This window comes from Pygoscelis adeliae, unplaced genomic scaffold, assembly GCF_000699105.1.
Source record: "Pygoscelis adeliae isolate BGI_AS28 unplaced genomic scaffold, ASM69910v1 Scaffold103, whole genome shotgun sequence".
NCBI classification, from domain to species: domain Eukaryota; kingdom Metazoa; phylum Chordata; class Aves; order Sphenisciformes; family Spheniscidae; genus Pygoscelis; species Pygoscelis adeliae.
The window spans coordinates 5,281,674-5,300,017 of NW_008824723.1; the positions used below are offsets into that span (position 1 = coordinate 5,281,674).

The following is an 18,344-nucleotide window of genomic DNA, read 5'->3' on the forward strand; positions in this document are numbered from 1 at the left end:
AGCTGCTACAATTCCATTCTCATCAGTGCTCTCGGGTGTGGTCTACTTATCTCTGGGCAGCAGAGTTAACTGTGACTTAGATTTACTGACCACTTTCTTTTGTGCTGCTGAAGATGAAAATCTTACCAGTACGCAACAAAGCATATTGCAGTACAACATCTAAAATAAAACTGCTTTTCTTCCCTGGCCAGGTCATTGCTGGTGCGTGGATGAGAGAGGACATTATGTCATGGATTCCTTGGTCTCACGCTTGGCAGAACTTCCCAAATGTCAGTTATTTTTTCTTCCTAAATATTTGTCTTTACTTGTTCTTAGAAATTTTAATTTTTATTGAAAATTCTCGTATCATATGCATGAAGCAAGGCTTGTTTGTAACCATTGCAAGAAAAGAAAAAGGAATTTTATGCTTGTTTTGCTAATTCATTTAATTTTACTATGTCTGATTTTGGCTTGAGTGATTTGTGAATGGACCCTCTACTGTTGGTGGCCTTGCTTGGGCAGGGGATTGGACCAGATGTCCAATCAGATGTCTCCAGAGGTCCCTTCCAATCTCAGCCATCCTGTGATTCTGTGGTTATCAAACACTGATCAGGAAATCCCTGCCTGAGGTTGTAGCAGAGCCTAATGGAGATGTGTGAAGGAGCTGGGGATGTATGCCTTTCTCTAGCTTAGGTTTGAGAACTTGATTTTTTTTTAACATGCATGTATGTTTTCCCTCTTACAGGCCAGACATCATGTCAGCGATCTCGAACCAACGCCTTAATTTCCCGCTGGAGACAGAGCGGTGCAAAGCTGGAGGACTCTACAGCTGATCTAGTCGTCCCCTACTGCCTTGAGGTGATTTAACACGACTTAGGGAGGAAGAAACAAAACCTCCCCTCCCCCGTTTTGCTTACACCACGCCGAAGGCCCATACAGTTTCTGTCTATGCTCCTTAAGCATCCCTTGTGCATTCCTATTAACCTGAAAGAAAAGGGTAAGACAACAAACATCAGGCGTTGCCCTGCATAAGGCAGAATTTAAATAATAGTTTTGAGACGAAGACCGGGAATAGGAAGCTCTGTCCCTGCCTACGCTTCCCTCCTACAGGGTGGCTCTGCCTCATCCTTTTGCAGGGCTATGCTTAAAAGGCACAACTTAATTGACTGACATCTGGGGGGCTCTTTTTTCCTGAGCTGTGAGAGAATGTCAGAATGAGAGGGAGTTGGATGCAGGTATCCCAAAATAGGATCCGTGATGCCCTCAAAACATGGCAGTGATCAGGATAGAGCCCTGAGACGGGCAAGGAACAGATATTTCAAACCAAGATTATACCAGAACTTCATCTCAATGGGCTTTCAGTTTGCGTACTGCTTCTCTCAGGGCCTGGTCTGTGTATTAAATTAGGTAGACTGTATTTTAATATTTTGTGTTTCTTTTCAATGTGTTGTATTAATGGACAAATATAAATATAATCAAATACTTTAACCAACCTTTGGGGTATGGATTGTGGTGTGTCTATATTAATATACATTGCTCTGCAATGACATGTAATTGATTCTTTGTAGACAGGAGAATATGATGTGCTACAGAGATCCGACACAGATATTTGGTGTGTAGATCCTGTGTCAGGAGAAGTATTTCAGCGTGGCAGCAAAGATTTGGATGGAAATCCTGAGTGTGAGTAATGCTTTACCCACAGCCTGTGACGCTAGTGGCAATGCCTCATACTTTGCGGTATATGTACTTTCCTTTTCAGAATGATGCCCATGAAACACAGGGGGCTTACAGTTTCTTCTTGTCAGGGGGTGGTTCCACACGCTCATGTCCCTGTTTTGTTTGTTTGTGGAGACCATAAATATTGCTATTCCATGGTTGGTTTTTTTCCAGTTTTGAAGGTATTAAAGTGGGACATTTTGACTATTTTAAAATGTAAATAGTTGTATTGTTACACTTAAAATGACCTTGCTCAAAAACTCTTATTAAAAAGATTCATTTGATTTAAAAAAAAAATCAGCATCTAAATGATAAGTGATCAAATTTATGGCAAAAAAGGATGTTAATGCAAAATAAATATCAGTATTTTTTCCACTATTTTATTGATGCAAATCCATATAACCTGCACTTGAATCTTTAGAAAAAACGTGTGTTTTCTAGTGGAAGTAAAATTCCACATTTCTATAATGATTCAAATTATTTATGGTTTCATGATTACTCACCTTTCTTCCTTATACAAAAACAGGCCGAAAGCACTGCTGTTTAGGACAATTCTGTACATTAGTGTAGTTCATTTCTGCAGATGATCAGTTTGTTGTCTTCTGCTCTGTATCTTGTAATGAATTTCTCTCTTTAAAGGTCCTAGTTTCTGTAATATGCTGAAGTCTAAAACTGGTTTACGAGAAGCTGGCAAAGGCTACATCCCACAGTGTGAAGGGGACAACGGGACTTTCTCACCCATGCAGTGCAGCCAGGATCAAGAGAGCTGCTGGTGTGTCTTTGACAATGGAGAAGAGGTGCCAGGGACACGAGTAAGCGGAGGAAGACCTGCATGTGCAAGTGAGTTCCTGCTTGAGGAGCATTGTTTCTGAGCAAGCCCAAGTCTGGAACTTGACCCAGATCCTAACTTTTTCCAGTATTTAGTTATATTTAAGCTTCTTTGTTCAGATCTTTACAGAGATTTTTGCTCAAGAGGTATGGTTATCTTTATGTTATAGCAGATTTCTGACCTACCTGGGCACGATGTCCCATTTTCTTCAAGTGCTTTGTCAGGGCAAAAGGAGAAGGGAGTGGATCTTTGACTTTTCTTTATTCATAAAACTGGTTAAATCAAAGCAGCTGAGCTATTAAACTTAGCTAAAAAGTCAATCTGAACAGCTTGCTGCAAACTTGAACCTGTTCCAGTCTGAGCTGGCTCTGGGATTAAAAGCCATTCAACTGACTAAAGTAAAATATGAAAAACGTATGCTTCTGCCATTCCTACTCTTGCTTTGCGACCAGAGTTGTGAAAAGGATGTGCCAAAACACTAGATATTCACAGAGTATTTCCTGCATGACCAGAGCTGCGAAGCACTGGAATTCACTCATGGTTTCCAGTGAGATGTCCAAATGGGAGACATTTGGATAAATTTAATTTGCAATGGCCTTTATACATCTCCCCATCACTGAAGTGAAGCAAAACAAATTAAACTTTCTACAAGGTTATGCTCCGAAGTGTAACGATTAGTGGAAACAAGAGATGTAAAAAGAAAACTTTCAACTAGTGCCTGCAGGACACTACTGTTTCCATAGTTCTTTTGTTTTTTTTTAAATAAGAGCTGTTGGTAGATTTAGGAAAACAAGACCACATGATAAGAAATTGCTTCGGTTTCCTTTTGTGATTCTGTTCTATAAAGACCAACACATGCTCACCAACCAAATACCCGATTGTGTCAGCCCAACTGGCTGTAAAGCGTTTTAGTCAATTAGGTAACTCCTCGGCCAACTTGGAAACCACCACCGACATCATTTTCTTTGAACTCTCTTGTACCAATAGGGAGCTATGCAGATGGGATTTTATGAGAAGCTACAAGGGGACCCCAGGGTGGTATCATCTGCCCCATGCAGTGTGGTGTTGTATGGAGATGCCCAACTGAGCTCTGAAGAGATGAGCTCCAGAGCTAGGGTGGTGTAGCCGTGTGAACGTAGCAGTCCAATGCAGGTTTCTAGCTCTTCAGAGAAGCAGAGCTGATCAGTCTAACAAGTACAGTGCTGCTGCCATCCTGCTTTCAGGTTATGGGCTAGTATCTCTGTGGAACACGGGACTGTGTGATATTTATTTTGTTTGGACCAGCTGGAGGAACTCAGTGTGACACCTGGCACTCAGCAGTATCGATTGACTTTTCCATAAACTCTGAAGGTGAACAGGGAAAAGTGGAAGCGTTTCTAGTAGGCCAGAGAAAAGTCAGAACTAGTTGTAAATGTTAAGTCCTTGATATCTCCTTCGCTCCATGACAGCTCATTTTCTAAATTTCCCCTTAATTCTGAGGTAATTTATGGAATATGTTCTAAGGAGGGTGTAGGTGTACCCCAAGATATGCTTCTAAGATGACTTTACATTTTGTGTGCACATCTGATGTTTCTTGGGATCCTGTAATGCTGTACTTTTCCTAGAGGAAACAGTGACTGAATGACTAATGACCTTTCTTTTTTAAAAGACTGAGCTGAGAGAGAGAACTGCTTTGAAAATATAGTGGAAACCTGGCTTTACTGACAGCTATTTGTTATTTTCTGCATAGAAATACCACTGAAATAATCTTTAATGTTTTTCCTGGATTTTGGAATAGCAATGGAACTTTGTCATGATAAACAACTTAGTTATTGTGTAAGAATAGAGAAGCAGAAGTTCTTTTTCCCCTCAGTCTATCCAGCCTCTAGTTCTGGGAACTACTAATAATTGTTCTAGAAAAAAGGAAGAGAATACTATCTCACTATCTTGGAGATCTTGTCTATCAGCAAAAGAAGCTGTTGTGGTGGGAAAATACAATAAACTTCTCCTCCAACATCAGAACAGACAGCTGTAAACAGCAAGTAATAACTTCACAGTGCCCAGTGCATGCAATGAGGTTTTCATTAGCTTAATAACTTCCATCAGAGGTAGAATCTAACTTTTTCTAGTTGACATGCACTGGAGAGATGATGCCAAGTATCCTAGCAGTCCTCACATGCATCTCCCATCCTCATGCCCACTTTCCGCAGCTCTGAGTGGAGATAGAGGAGAGAAAGTCTTCCAGAGAAGGTCATGGAGACAATAATTTCCTTATAGAAATCTTTAGAAACACCTATGAAAGAAGTGTCAATATTCAACTGGATTCTGATTCACTCTTACAGGACCAAGAAATTGGGGCAGAAATAGAAGAATGACAAAATGGTGCAGGCTTGATAACGATAGTAAATGAGATGACATCTGTGGAGGGGTAAATGAGCAAATTACTGATTTGGAACTGAAACCTGTGAACCACACCAGGAAACCGTCCATCACTTATGTTTTGGGGGCTGGTTATTTTTCTAGTTTACATACCAGCTCTCACTGGAACAGACAGTAAAAGACTGTAGCAGCATATAGCTGAGACTGGATTTGACTTGCTGGATGTAGAATGTGTTAGAGCAATAAAAAGACTTAAACTGATTTTTATATACTTTGTATTAAGAGATATTAATATAATTTACACGTAATGGTGGATGCAGTTTATATAGGTCAGGATAAGTATTGCTATCTCTTTTACAGTGATATATTTTGGTCCTAAAATCTCGGGAGGTTTATTAAAAATTTGTTAAGCAAGGATGCCAGGTTTCCACCTTTACTGAAAAAGAGACTGGATACAGTCAATGAGTGAAGAGGAGGAACGTAGTGGCCCCATTTGCAGAGTTATTGCAGAAGAGATGCTATAAAGGGGACTTGGAAAAGATGCATTTGGCAGTTCAGAGAGACAGATATGAAAGCCTTTTATTTTGGCATTGAAATGCTCAGGGTTGGAAAACAAAGATGTACTGTGCACACTGGATCCCAGATTCATCCTGCAATGTTTTAAGCTTTAACTGAAGTGGCTGCTAAGTTAAGGAATTAATCTCCATATCTCCATCAGAAGGGGAGAGAGAGGCTGCTCAGACCTAAACCATTCGCAGTGTTTGCCTTTCTCCAGTGACTAGGGAGGTTTGGACTGATCTGAGCATTGGTATTTGGAAAATGATCTATACATACACCAAGCAAGTCAATTGTATGATATGAGAACATTTTTTTCTTTGTATTTTTTTCTAGCTGAGGAAGTCGTTTTTTCTTCCTATGTTTTGTAGCTCTAGAACTCAGAAGTGTTTCATTATTGCTAGATATATTCAGTAATTTGGTTGGGATTTGGCTAATATTGAGTGAAGCAGTTGGTTTGTACTGATTAGTAGAAATTAATTATCATTGTAGTTAGCCTGCTATAAAAGCCTGTTACAGTGGGCTAGCAGGGTTGAAATGACTGTATTGATGCAGAGTGAGTTGATAGGGTAAACTTTGTGCTCCAACTCCAAAGCTGTATACTACTGTTAAGGACATGCTGAGTCACCAGAAATATCCTGGTGCTGTTGAAGACACCATCGTCATGAGTTCCTGACCTTAAAGTTTTCAAACTTCAGTCTAAAGGGAATTGACTTTTTTTTTTGCCCCTGCCTATTTCCACTGGATATCTTTTGTAAAGGATTGTTCTGCTGATGGTTAGAAACCTCCTTCTCATTTTCTGCTTAAATTTATTCATGACTGTTTTAAAACTTATCTGTTCTTAGAAACCATGCATGTAGCTTTCTGGACCCAGTGCATTACCCATCAAAGTCAATATGTGTCTTTTCATCAGCTTTAGTAAACTGAACCATGCTGACATCAAACCAGATCCAAGTTGGGATGAGTGGGAAATGCACAGGGTGCTGTCTGGGTTTTCTCTGTTGATACGAGGGTTGTGCGGACTTTTTACTGTCATAGTATGCCACTAATACATTGCCTTTCTCATGTGCCTAAAGGTCCGCAGTGTGCTCTGCCATTCGGTGCCTCATCTGTTCTCAATGGAGCTGTATTTTGTGAAAACATTTCTGGGCAAGCTTCAAGCGTTCAGCAGTGTTGGCTGGTGTGCCACCAGGGCTTTCACAGCGCCTCTTCCAGCACGTCGTTTCAGTGTGATGTGCAACAGCGTCGATGGGTATTGGCTGCCCCGCTCTATCAGGCCTGCCAGAGTATGTCTGAACTGCCGTGGGTTGGGAAGGGTGCAGAGCAATGTCAATTGATGTACAAAAATGTGCTTTCATCACGAAGCTACTGTGTGAATGACAATAATAGGACACAACAGTTATATGGGAGTTGCTAAATTAAGGTGCAGTAGATTAGTCCTGTCTTCTGCCATATTCATCTCTGTCTCTTGGCTAGCTCCTATGCCAGAAACAGTCCCACTTTTCTGTAATAATATAGCTATAAATAGTTATTCAATCTATATGCAGATTTTTCTTTGCAAGTTAAAAGATGCTGGCATCATGACGTGATTCTGATGGAACCACTTAGTCCTGGAAGAACAGATGAGCACCAGATGTTTGAATTTGGCAGAACTTGACTGTTTATTTGCATAATCAAGTCACTGTTACTTCTGCATCTTTTTGCAGCAGTCTGTTCTTTAGGATTATTGTTGTCTTTGTTGGCTGACTTGTATTTTTCAAACCATTTTTCTTTCAAGAAAAAAATGGCACTTTAAATCTTGGAAGAATCAGTTGTCTAGTCAGAGCTCATGCAATCAGATATTAATGTTGACCTTTTCAATTATTTCAAATAGAGATACCTTCTGATCAAAACAGCAATTTGTAGCAGTGCTGAACTTTGAGAAATGCAGATCTTGATGCCAAGTTTGCAGCTACTTTTCATCTCTGTATTGCTGTAAACTGCTGTATAGACAAGTTTCCAGTTGTACCCCAGGTCTTCTATTCCAAATGTAAATGATTTTAAACTTTAAATTTCAGACTGAGACTTTTGTCTGTCTGTAATCATGTTTGCTAGGTTTTTGTAGCATGTTATGAAGTAACTTTCATGTTTGCCTGATGGCAATTGAATAACTCTTTGTAAGGCCAGAGGGGAGTGTGTGGCAATCTGATACAAGCTGCCATTTAATGCAAGCTGAGGACTTCCCACAGTAATTTGTGTTTGAAATAGAGCATGGTTTTAAGGAGAGAGAAAAAATTCCCAACACATCTGAAGGTGATTGAATAAACTTCACGATAATGGAGAGTTCACCACAACACTTAGTAATTTGTTCCGGTGGATAATTACCCACACTCTTAAGCATCTTATTTCCTGTTCCTTACGTGTACACTTAGAGATTGTGGTTAAGTCAGCTCTTAACTACTCTCTGATAAACTAAACAGATAGAGGGCTTTGTGCCTTGCAGGAAGAAGCAAGCTTTTGTGTCCTCTGGTCCCTCCCACCATTCTCCTTGGATGCTCTCCAGGCTTTCCCACGCTCACTCATTCTGGGAGCGAGGGACAGAATTGTGCTCTAGCAGTGACACTTGTACAGTGATACAGCGAGGGTCTGTAGAGGAGGTGAATGAGGGAGAGCTCTGCCGCTTCTCCAGGCTGGTGGGATAAGAGTCAGCTCCATTTGGAGGTGGCATGACAGCATCACCACTGTGTTGAATCTGAGATAACAAACCCTCCATGAAGCCAGGGATCAGTGTAACTCCAGTGGTGTTGTGAATGTAGTGATGCACTTCACTCATAAGAGAGAAACAGCAATATGTTTATTGATATAAAACAGCAATTTAACAAAGTTTGATAGTAAATGTGACAGTGATTTAAGAAGATTCGATGGGAAGATACATTTGATTATTTACTGCATAGAGGACAGGGTCAGACAAAACTGTTAGGGAGACCCTCCTGTTGAGTCATGAGATTCAAAGAGGACCCCCCTGCATTCTAAACTCCTTCCCTTAGAGGAGTCTAGGTGCGGCAGGATCCAAACTTAGTCCCAGACTTGGTCAACGGTTTATGTCTAAAGGATTAGACATAAACAACTACTACTACTACTACTACTACTTCTACTCTCTACAACTACCTGAAAGAAGGCTGTAGCGAGGTGGGTGTCGGTCTCTTCTCCCAAGTAACTGGCGATAGGACAAGAGGAAATGGCCTCAAGTTGCACCAAGGGAGGTTTAGATTGGACGTGAGGAAAAATTTATTTACTGAAAGAGTGGTTAATCATTGGACCAGGCTGCCCAGGGAAGTGGTTGAGTCACCATCCCTGGAGGTATTTAAAAGACGTGTAGATGAGGCGCTTAGGGACATGGTTTAGTGGGCATGGTGGTGTTGGGTTGACGGTTGGACTCGATGATCTTAGAGGTCTCTTCCAACCTTAATGATTCTATGATTCTATGATTATATGTGCATAATCAATCTAAGACATAATCTTAGCAAAGCTTAGCAAAGTTTAGCATGTCATTAGTCACTTACTGAGGACCTGCTGCAGCAAGGAATCTCTCAACCTTGAGGAGTAACCTTGAGAGGCGTCCCTACTCAAGGGACACAGTCTGCTGCTGTGCAGAAGAGCTCAAAGGGCTCTTGGGCTGCTCACTATTTATGGCGGTAAGATGATTGACTCATAGTCGTATTTGCATATCAACCACAGATTTTAGTTTACATTGACTAGCACTGTGGTTAGGTGGGCGTGTTGTTCAAATTAGCCCTTGGCTATTGTGTTGTTATCCGTCTCCCAAATCCATTTTGAGCTGTATGCAGCCATCAAGACCAGACAAATTCATTATGACCGCCACTGGCGGTTATTGCTTGAGCACGGTTATGGGAGATAAAGGTCAGGGTGGGTGAGGGGTGGGGGAAGCACACTGTCACAATTAGAGACAAGTAATTTACATCTTTTTTTATTCTGGCTAAAAACTGGCTAAATAGATTTTCATTTTGTGACTGATGAGGTCATGGATTTCTCATCGATTTGTGCGATTTGCATCGCTTTGGTTTGCTATCAAAAAATTGGAAGGCCCTTGTAGATGTCCACATCAATGCCATTATTATGCAATCAAATTTATTCTCTCCTAAAACTTGATTCCTAGTTAATTTGGCAAGCTAGGTTTCTGAAAGCGCATTTGAATTAGTATTAATTGCTGTAACCATTTAATTCCTTTTTTAATAGAAGTTCTTTCATGGTTGTGTCTGAGAGAAGCAGAGGTTGACAGGTCAATAATTCCTGTCTTCCTGTTTCTTTTCTAAGTATTGGCATAATGTCAGCTTTCATCTAGTTCTCTGGAAATTCCTGTCTGCCAAGGCTTATAAACAATCATCATTAATGATCCAGACTGTTCCTTATCCTTTTGTGAGTTAGTGCTCCAATGTAAAATGTCTCCTTATTATATATCACCTGGCTTTTTCTCTCATGCACAACATATGTATTTATCAAGCATGTCTCTTGCTGCTTATTATTTACTATGGACAAATTTATTATTTACTATGGACAAATTTACTGCTTTCACCTAGAAATGGGGAATTGCTATTGATGGAAGATCAAAATGCCAAATCAGTGTTGTCTTTTCTCAAAGTAACTTTTGAAAGTCAGTTTCCACATTAAAGGAAAGGCTTTAGAGAGGCTACTAAATGCCCTTTCTACTTATTTTTTAGAGCTCCAATTACTTCAGACAGTCCAAGCTCAAACACACTTTCAACTACTACTGCCTCCTGAGAAGACTTGTAGTTCTGACTACTCTGGATTACTCCAGGCATTCCAGATATTTATTTTAGATGAGTTGAAGGCTCGTGGTTTATGTCACCTCCAGGTAATTTCAATTCCTTATTCTCTGTTTTTGGTGTGGTTTTTTGTTTGGTGGTTGGTTGTTTGGGTGTGGCTTTTTTTTTTTATTAAAAAAAAGAGGTGAGACACAAAAGTAGAAGTTTTTCTACTCTCTCTCTCTGTTTGAGAGAGGTGGAAGAGCAGAAAATGCCATGAAATCTGTCAAGATTGGCAGCACTCTCATATGGATGGCTTGGAAAATAGGTTATTTAGTCTCACTGACCCCACATCGGCAGATAAGCTTAATTGTAGCCATAGAAGTCATATCACATCAGTCCAATGTTTATTAAAAATATACTTTGATGGAAGAGAACCCTTTGACTATTCTTACAGTGAGTAAATGACCTGCTAAAATTATCTTTTCCTACTTCTACTTCTGTTTTAATGGGCCCTTATGAAAATGTTGCCTTTGAGCATAGCACAGTGCAATTGAATAGGGAAAGGCAAGAACTAGAAGGTTCTCAGGTTGACTAACTGTGGTTTCATTTAATTTTGAATTTCAGGTAAATGCATTCGGAAATACTGGCTCGGTTTCTGTCTGTGATGATTCCACTGTCTATGTTGAATGCCTAAGCGTGGACCGCCTGGGGGTGAATGTCACGTGGAGGACTCAGCTGGAAAACATCCCAGCAGCTTCTCTCCCTGACTTACATGATATTGGTAAGTTTTTTTCCTCTGATATTTCTGTGAATTAAGCCTGCTTTGCTTTTAATTGTTTTGCTTCCCTGTGTCTGCTCTTAGGAGGCACTAACAAGGTAGTATAAATGCTCATGGAAAGAGTCTTTATAATGCTGGAGTTGTGGTTTTGAGCTTTTGGTGTTGATATATTTATCTTTTCAGGTTGTGACTGCACAGTGGAAAGGAGCTATAATTGAATGTTTCTTTCAGATAGAACTGCCTCTCCCATCTTCTTTAACTGAGATTGAAAATTACTTTATCGAGCATGAGCTGAACTGTCCCAGATGTTAATTTCCAGTGGGCAGGTTGTCAGTGGTGGAAAAGATTCTGTTCCTTATTGGGTTGGACTCAGAGAAACATAATTCACACATTGCCAAAAATATAACTAATTTATTCCAAGGTTTTGGGGTTTTTTTATTTCTTTTTTTTTTTTCTCCTTTTCTTTTTCTATTTATTACATTATCTTTGACACTAAAGAATGACCCTTACCTCAGAAGTCCTAGAGCAATTATGCAGAGAACACTGACTGGCAGATCTTTGCTGTGGTTTCCAAGTGACTTAGGGATGGTGTAAAGAACTTCTTTCAAAGCAGTCAGTGTTTCCCTTTAAAATAAAAGACATAAAAGTCATATCCCAAGTTCAAATGCCCTCTGTGTCAGCTTTTCTCCAGTTTTACTGCTTTTCAGTGGTGTTCCCAGCACTAAATATAAATAACTGCCTGCACATGTCCTTCCCTCTAACTTTGGGACTTGGAGATGTGTGCCCTACATCAGCTTTTGCCTGGTCAGAACCAAGTCAAAAGCCTTCGGGATGCAGACAGCGGCTGCAGTGGTTGTGTGGTTCCTGGCTTTACAGTCTGTTTATGTTTACATCCATTCAGTTGCTCCAGATTATAAGGGAAACATGAGTATTCAAGCAGTTTGCAGAAGGTGGATCAAAGTATAAGTGTGTTTGGTTTTATGTTAAACTTTACTTTTGAAAGTGTTCTGCTTTGACGGCATTACATTTTTGAGCCTCTCCACACTGTAATTTCCCCGTAGTACTAAAATTGCTTTTCATGGAATGACTGTATGGTTTCAGAAGAGGCAGTATGAGTCTAGTCTGGAGAGACCAGACAACTGGGAACCTGCTCTCTGTATCCTCTTGGCACCATCAACTTTCATTACCTTCTAAGGCAGCTTTGGGTCTTTCTGTTTGAGATGTTTTCTGGTGTATTTACACAGAGTGAACAAATTGGCTCTCTGGTTTGAAAATCTACATTACTAAAATAGCTTTGTTCTTTTCCTAGCGTCTTTACGGGTAAATGAGAAGTCTTGCTCTTGAAGTAGCTGAGAAAAAAATTGCTAAACAGAAGCACAGTGTGCATGTGTTCCCAATGAAGAGCCTCAAACCTAAATCACTCGTGAATGCTTCATTACTTTTTTCTTGCAGATATTTTCATGCATTAAATTCTGAGGCTGTGCAAATCCCTTCCTGAAGGATCTTATGCCATTTGGCTTTGTAGCTTAGGCCTCAGCTCTAAAACAGTGAGGAACAGCAGCAACTTCTCTCTTCTGCTCAACAGGCAAAAATAATAATGATTATAAAAATGAGCTTTTGGTGGATGAACATACAGTAAACAGTTCCCACCAGTGAGACTGGAGGAATCAATCCCTGCTCTATACAACTGATATTTTAAGCTGTGTCTTTGTGCTCTGTATTTTCCTTAAAGAAAAAACCCAACAAATTTACTTTTTTTCTTTCTCTTTTCTCTCACTTTGTCATTGGTCAATATAAACTCTGGGTAATGGTATGATCCCTCTCACATTAAAATAAAAAAAGCAAACCCTAAATCAGATTTCTTCTCACTGCACAACACAGCATGCAGCTATTTGCAGGCTATATCTGTATGTGAAAAGATGTATTGTCCCCGCAGAAGTCCAGGTCCCTAAAGGTATACCAGGCTCTGGAGAAATGCTTAGTAAGAACTTCCAGTAAATCTAACAAAGTATGAGATGCATAGTAGCTTGAATTGCCAAAATTGTGCAGCAAAACAGGAGCAAAACCAGGGAAGCGCTGTTGTATCTGCCATGCTTTAGAGCTTGCTGAAGGTCCTGGGAAGCTCATCTTGGACAAGCAGAGATGTGTGGCCCCAAGCTGGCCAGCTGTGCTGGAAGGGCTGAACCAAGACAGCTCCTGTAAGACGTTACCAGCGAGTCTGTGGCTGGCATGTCTGGCAGGCACTGAATCGTTCTCTGTTGAGATGTTACAGGATGTGCCTGTCTATTTGCAATGCATGAACATGTATACTACAGGTAAACACTTGTTTATATACTCGGAATGTAAAGGATACTACATATGCGTGGATACATAGTGTGGTCATAGGAGGGTCACATTTAGCGATAGTGTTGAGAACTTTTCAACACAGGGGAACATTTCAGACTAAAAGAAATTCAACAGACCTAAGTGGATTCTTAGTGGTTTGACTGTTTGCTGCTTTTCTACATGTGAATTCCCTCCAGCTGTCATTTCAATGTTATTTTTAATTCTGCTACAGCTAGTCACTAGACAATTCAGAAGGATATTTGCTTGAATAAAAGGCTAATCTGCTTATTCCTGCTTTCAATTATGAGACAATTTCTGGCAAAACATTTGCAAAGTGTTGTTGGTTTTGTGGTGATCTCCAATTACTTCCTTTCAAGCTAAGTGTCATTTTGGCCTGGGGCTGAACAAAACTAAGTGCTCTTTTGTTGATTATAGTATGTGTCAGTGCAGCAGAAGGATAGGTTGCTCAAAGCTGGAGGAAACAGAGCATTGAGAATATGAAGACACAGCTGTCAGCTTTAATGAGAGGTCCGTTCACTTTATCCCATAAGTGTAAAAACCTCATGTCTCTCCTCTGCAAAGGGGGAAACAACATCTACATGACAGCAACTGGCTACAGAACAACGTTCAGGAAGAGAGGGCACCTGTGCTTTCAGTATTAAAAGTCTAGGATGATCTTTCAGAAAAAGCATCATATGTGTGCAGTCCATTCAGCACAGGCAGGAGGGCAGTGCTGCGTCGCTGGAGCCTCGTACCTGGCTGTGAAATTCTCTCCTTGTAGAACTGAAAAGCCACCCCTGGGCTACAGTGCAAAGTTAGGAAACTCGCCACGTGAGAAGGCAGCACTATCCTCAGCTATTTGCCTTGGACACATCAGTCATAAAATAATAATCTTTGTACAGCGTGTGAGCTGTAACATTCCTCATGCTCTCTTTAAGTATACAACATCTTCCCTGTGAAAATTCAATGTCCAAGGTCATTGGTATACTTGCAAAACTCAAAGTATGCAGTGTGTAGAACTTCCTGTTTGCTGGGTTACTGGGCAGCCCAACACCTGTAGCTACAGGAGGCCCTTGTCTTGCAAATTGGAAGCAGTAAACCACACCAACATTTCATTCAATGCCATACAGCCTGCAGGGTTAAACAGAATGTGATAGCAAACAAAATCCACTGGGAACATTGTTCTTGTGGTACTTCTGGTCCAGCAAAACTGGGGAATTCGCTCTTGATCTAGCGCTGAATATTGTCCTTGCACAAGTCATCAAAAGGGAAGCTGTCTGGGCAACTAAGAATATAGAGAGCAGGAAAGGTACTCACTGTATTCCAGCTTTCAACACCAGCTTCAGCAATTGTGAAGAGCATGTCTGTTGCATAGGTGGATATGTTGAATATCAGTAGTGTGATAGAAGGTGATTATTATACTGTTACAAGATGCTGGCCTTCAAAACCAAACCAACAAAATGCTGAAAAAGAAGCAAATGATACCCATTGAAAAACCAGGAATAAATTAAATCCGAATGTCAGATAATCCTGGTTTTCATCTGCTGAATTTTTGTAACTCAGAAATCAAATTTTGTTCTCTGATGAGTTTTTGAGTATGCCATTTTTGTTGGGGTTTTTTTTTGCTGTTTCTTTAACACTCTCTACATATACTGAGATTAGGACTTTAATCTGATAGACACTGTACAGATTCGTTCTTGTCTGCTGTTTGCTAACATGCTTGTATTTCTGTATCTGCCTTTGTTTTTAACCTAAAGTTCATCAGTTTCTGTGTTGTTATCCATTCCCATATTGGGAGTTTCTTTCATGTTATTGTGTTGTATTTTTTCCCCCTTTAGAAAATGCAATTGTTGGAGAAAATCTCATTGGAGCATTTATAAAAGAGATTAAGGATGGTGGTTTTCTGCTGCATTTGGACTCCAAGCAATTCCTAGGAGATTCTTTCATTGATTTTCCCCGGGATGAAGAGTTTGATCTGTCTCCGAGTGTGCAGCTAGGATGTAGAAGTGGGTTTCGAAGAACTTCATCTCCTGGGAAAGCAGTCCGAAATTCACAAGGATGTGGTATGTCTCAGTTTAGCTTTCCCTTCTTTGATGCTGTTAATAATCAGTACAAAGCTAAAGTTAGAAAATCATCAGTGAACTTGTGTTTGTGGTCAATATGTGAAAGGTGTGAAGCACCAACATGAATGACAAATCTGAGGAGAGATGGGAATTAGTGCTTTGCTTACTGTTCAGTCCTTGCATTGAACCAATGATTTGGAAATAGGCATCATGGCACTGACATAGAAGGTTTTGCAAACATTTTGGGGGATTTTTTAGATCTGTCTGGTATTAGAAGGTTTTTCTGTAATGTACGCAATCCTTAATAAGAAGATTTCACAAAGATAATGGAGCCAGATCTTCAGATGATGATACATGACCCAGAATAGAAACCTAGATGCAGAAATGGCAAAGGTCCTGAGATTGTGAATTCCTGGGCTAAGTCCAGTGAGCTCAGATGGAAGCTTTCTCAGTGTTGGCCAACACCCAGACCTGATTGCACTTCTGCCCTCTTTTCATCTTCTTTCCTTCTGTTTAGTCTGCTTCCCCGGAACAGGCTGCCTTTCTGCCAACATCCTGCTTAGGGCTGCCAAACCTACCTTTTTGACGGATCCCCGTGGCTGTGCCTAGCACCCTGTGTACCAGGTCATGCTGCCAAAGAGCCTTTGCCTTAACAGACCCTGCTCTTGTTTCTATCAATCAACATCAGCCCTCCTACAGTGCAACCCTCATCATTCTCGTTGGCCCAGTTAGCCTCAGTGAGTCTGTGTCTTAAGTCAGTTTGGGATGTACTCACTATGTCTAGCTTTTGGTAACAAAGGAGGGATGGACCACATCTAAGTATAAGATCAACAGTAGCAGGTATTGGATAAGTTTTCCAAAATGGGGAATATATTCAGACGGGAAAACTTCAACACTATGCAGCTTAAGCTAGAGACCCTAAGAGCAAATCAAAATACATGAAAAGAGCTTAGCTCCCTGCTTGGTATGGTGGTTCTCTTTAAGTTAGGAGAGCTTCCTGATGCCTGGGCGAGAGCTTCAAAGTAATCAAGTGATAAATCAGTTCTGAACTGCTGCAGTTTCTAGCTTGGACCTTTAAGGGTAAATTGACTGCAGGTTCAGTTCATCTCCATAGTCTGAAACACTTCAGATTTTGGTTATTTAAATACATCATGCAGAAAAAAGATTAATTCCTACTGAGAATCCGGAGTCTGTAACAACTCGCAGTTACTCAACAAGATGTACTGTTGTACTGATTAAAGGTACCATTATTTATTAAGTAGAGTCCATCGCTCAGAGCACAAGAACTTACAAAGAATTGGATCTTTCTGCCAAATATTTCCTACCAGGGATAAAGGCCTCTAGGAATCAGTGAATTAGTTTGCTTTGTAAGTTAGTACATACATATTTGAACCAGCTAGCTGTAGAAAAAGGCCCTCAGTAAAACAGACCTATCATAGAGATGCAAAAAGGAGACTCTGCTCCAGCTTTTGGCAGAGATTTTGTATTCTAAGATGTCATGCTAGAAACGCTGTTGGACACTGGTTTATGTAGTAGGACTGCATATTTTATTCTAAACAGGAGATTTAGGAATTCAGTTTCTGGTTCCTCTAAGATAGATATATATTTAGTTTTATTTTGCTTTATGGATATATTCTGGTCATTTATCCTTCTGGGTCTGTTTCTCTACTAATAATAGGGACTAGTAATAAGAAGTTATCAATTGTGATTACAGAAATCAAAGTTGTGTGAGGGCGGCAGGGATTCTTTCTTTATTCTCTTCCCTTTCCTGTTCCACCTTGTCGTTGAAATACAAATTGTCTTTTCAGAACCTAATCTTATTGATTTGTTTGTTTTTATTTCACTGTAAGTGACATTCCCCCTTGCTTCAGGAAGCATGGACAGCTCTTAGTAGTGGCAGCTTTCTGATGTTCTTAAACCTAACATTTTTCATTTAGGAACATGCAGCTTGCATGAACCTACCTCTTCATCTCTCATGTATTTTCCTTACAGTCATCTGTTTCTTTAGGTTTGCATCTATTGTAGCTTTGTTTCATGTTTTTCTGCCTGTAAAATAGGTAACAGTTATCATGTGTTATTTTTTCTTTGTCTCAGTCTAACACTGAGTTACTTTACCCCACAGGTATTTATGAATATAACTCCTTAAGAGTCTAAGGTAACAGTTTTATTTTAGCTAAATTTTAAAGGGACAAAAGACACTTTGCTAGGGTGTGAGTCAAAAAGAAGAGAGTTGGAAACTGTTCAGGAGGCAGCTTTACGAACCCAATCCCTCTCTCCCCATTTATTTCAGGAGAAAGCCTGAATCCTGTTTGTGAGTTATCTTTGTTTTATTATATCATAGAATCATAGAATCATTAAGGTTGGAAAAGACCTCTAAGATCATCGAGTCCAACCGTCAACCCAACACCACCATGCCCGCTAAACCATGTCCCTAAGCGCCTCATCTACACGTCTTTTAAATACCTCCAGGGATGGTGACTCAACCGCTTCCCTGGGCAGCCTGGTCCAATGTTTAACCACTCTTTCAGTAAAGAAATTTTTCCAATCTAAACCTCCCCTGGCGCAACTTGAGGCCATTTCCTCTCGTCCTTTCGCCAGTTACTTGGGAGAAGAGACCGACACCCACCTCGCTACAACCTCCTTTCAGGTAGTTGTAGAGAGTGATGAGGTCTCCCCTCAGCCTCCTTTTCTCCAGGCTAAACAACCCCAGCTCCCTCAGCCGCTCCTCGTAAGACTTGGTCTCCAGACCCCTCACCAGCCTCGTTGCCCTTCTCTGGACACGCTCCAGCACCTCAACGTCCTTCTTGTAGTGAGGGGCCCAAAACTGAACACAGTATTCGAGGTACGGCCTCACCAGTGCTGAGTACAGGGGCACGATCACTTCCCTGCTCCTGCTGGCCACACTAGTTCTGATACAGGCCAGGATGCCATTGGCCTTCTTAACCACCTGGGCACACTGCCGGCTCATGTTCAGC

At 40.6% G+C, this 18,344-nt stretch overlaps 1 protein-coding gene across 1 annotated transcript in view; it reads left to right on the forward strand.

Moving 5' to 3' along the window:
- TG (thyroglobulin) overlaps positions 1–18,344 on the forward strand; it is a 166,384-nt gene that overhangs the window by 23,147 nt on the left and 124,893 nt on the right. Inside the window, exons 13-20 of the mRNA XM_009323383.1 lie at positions 192–269; positions 725–837; positions 1,548–1,659; positions 2,335–2,535; positions 6,514–6,723; positions 10,156–10,310; positions 10,828–10,984; positions 15,145–15,369. Of these exons, the coding sequence (XP_009321658.1) occupies positions 192–269; positions 725–837; positions 1,548–1,659; positions 2,335–2,535; positions 6,514–6,723; positions 10,156–10,310; positions 10,828–10,984; positions 15,145–15,369 (1,251 nt within the window). The remainder of the gene's footprint in view (positions 1–191; positions 270–724; positions 838–1,547; positions 1,660–2,334; positions 2,536–6,513; positions 6,724–10,155; positions 10,311–10,827; positions 10,985–15,144; positions 15,370–18,344) is intronic.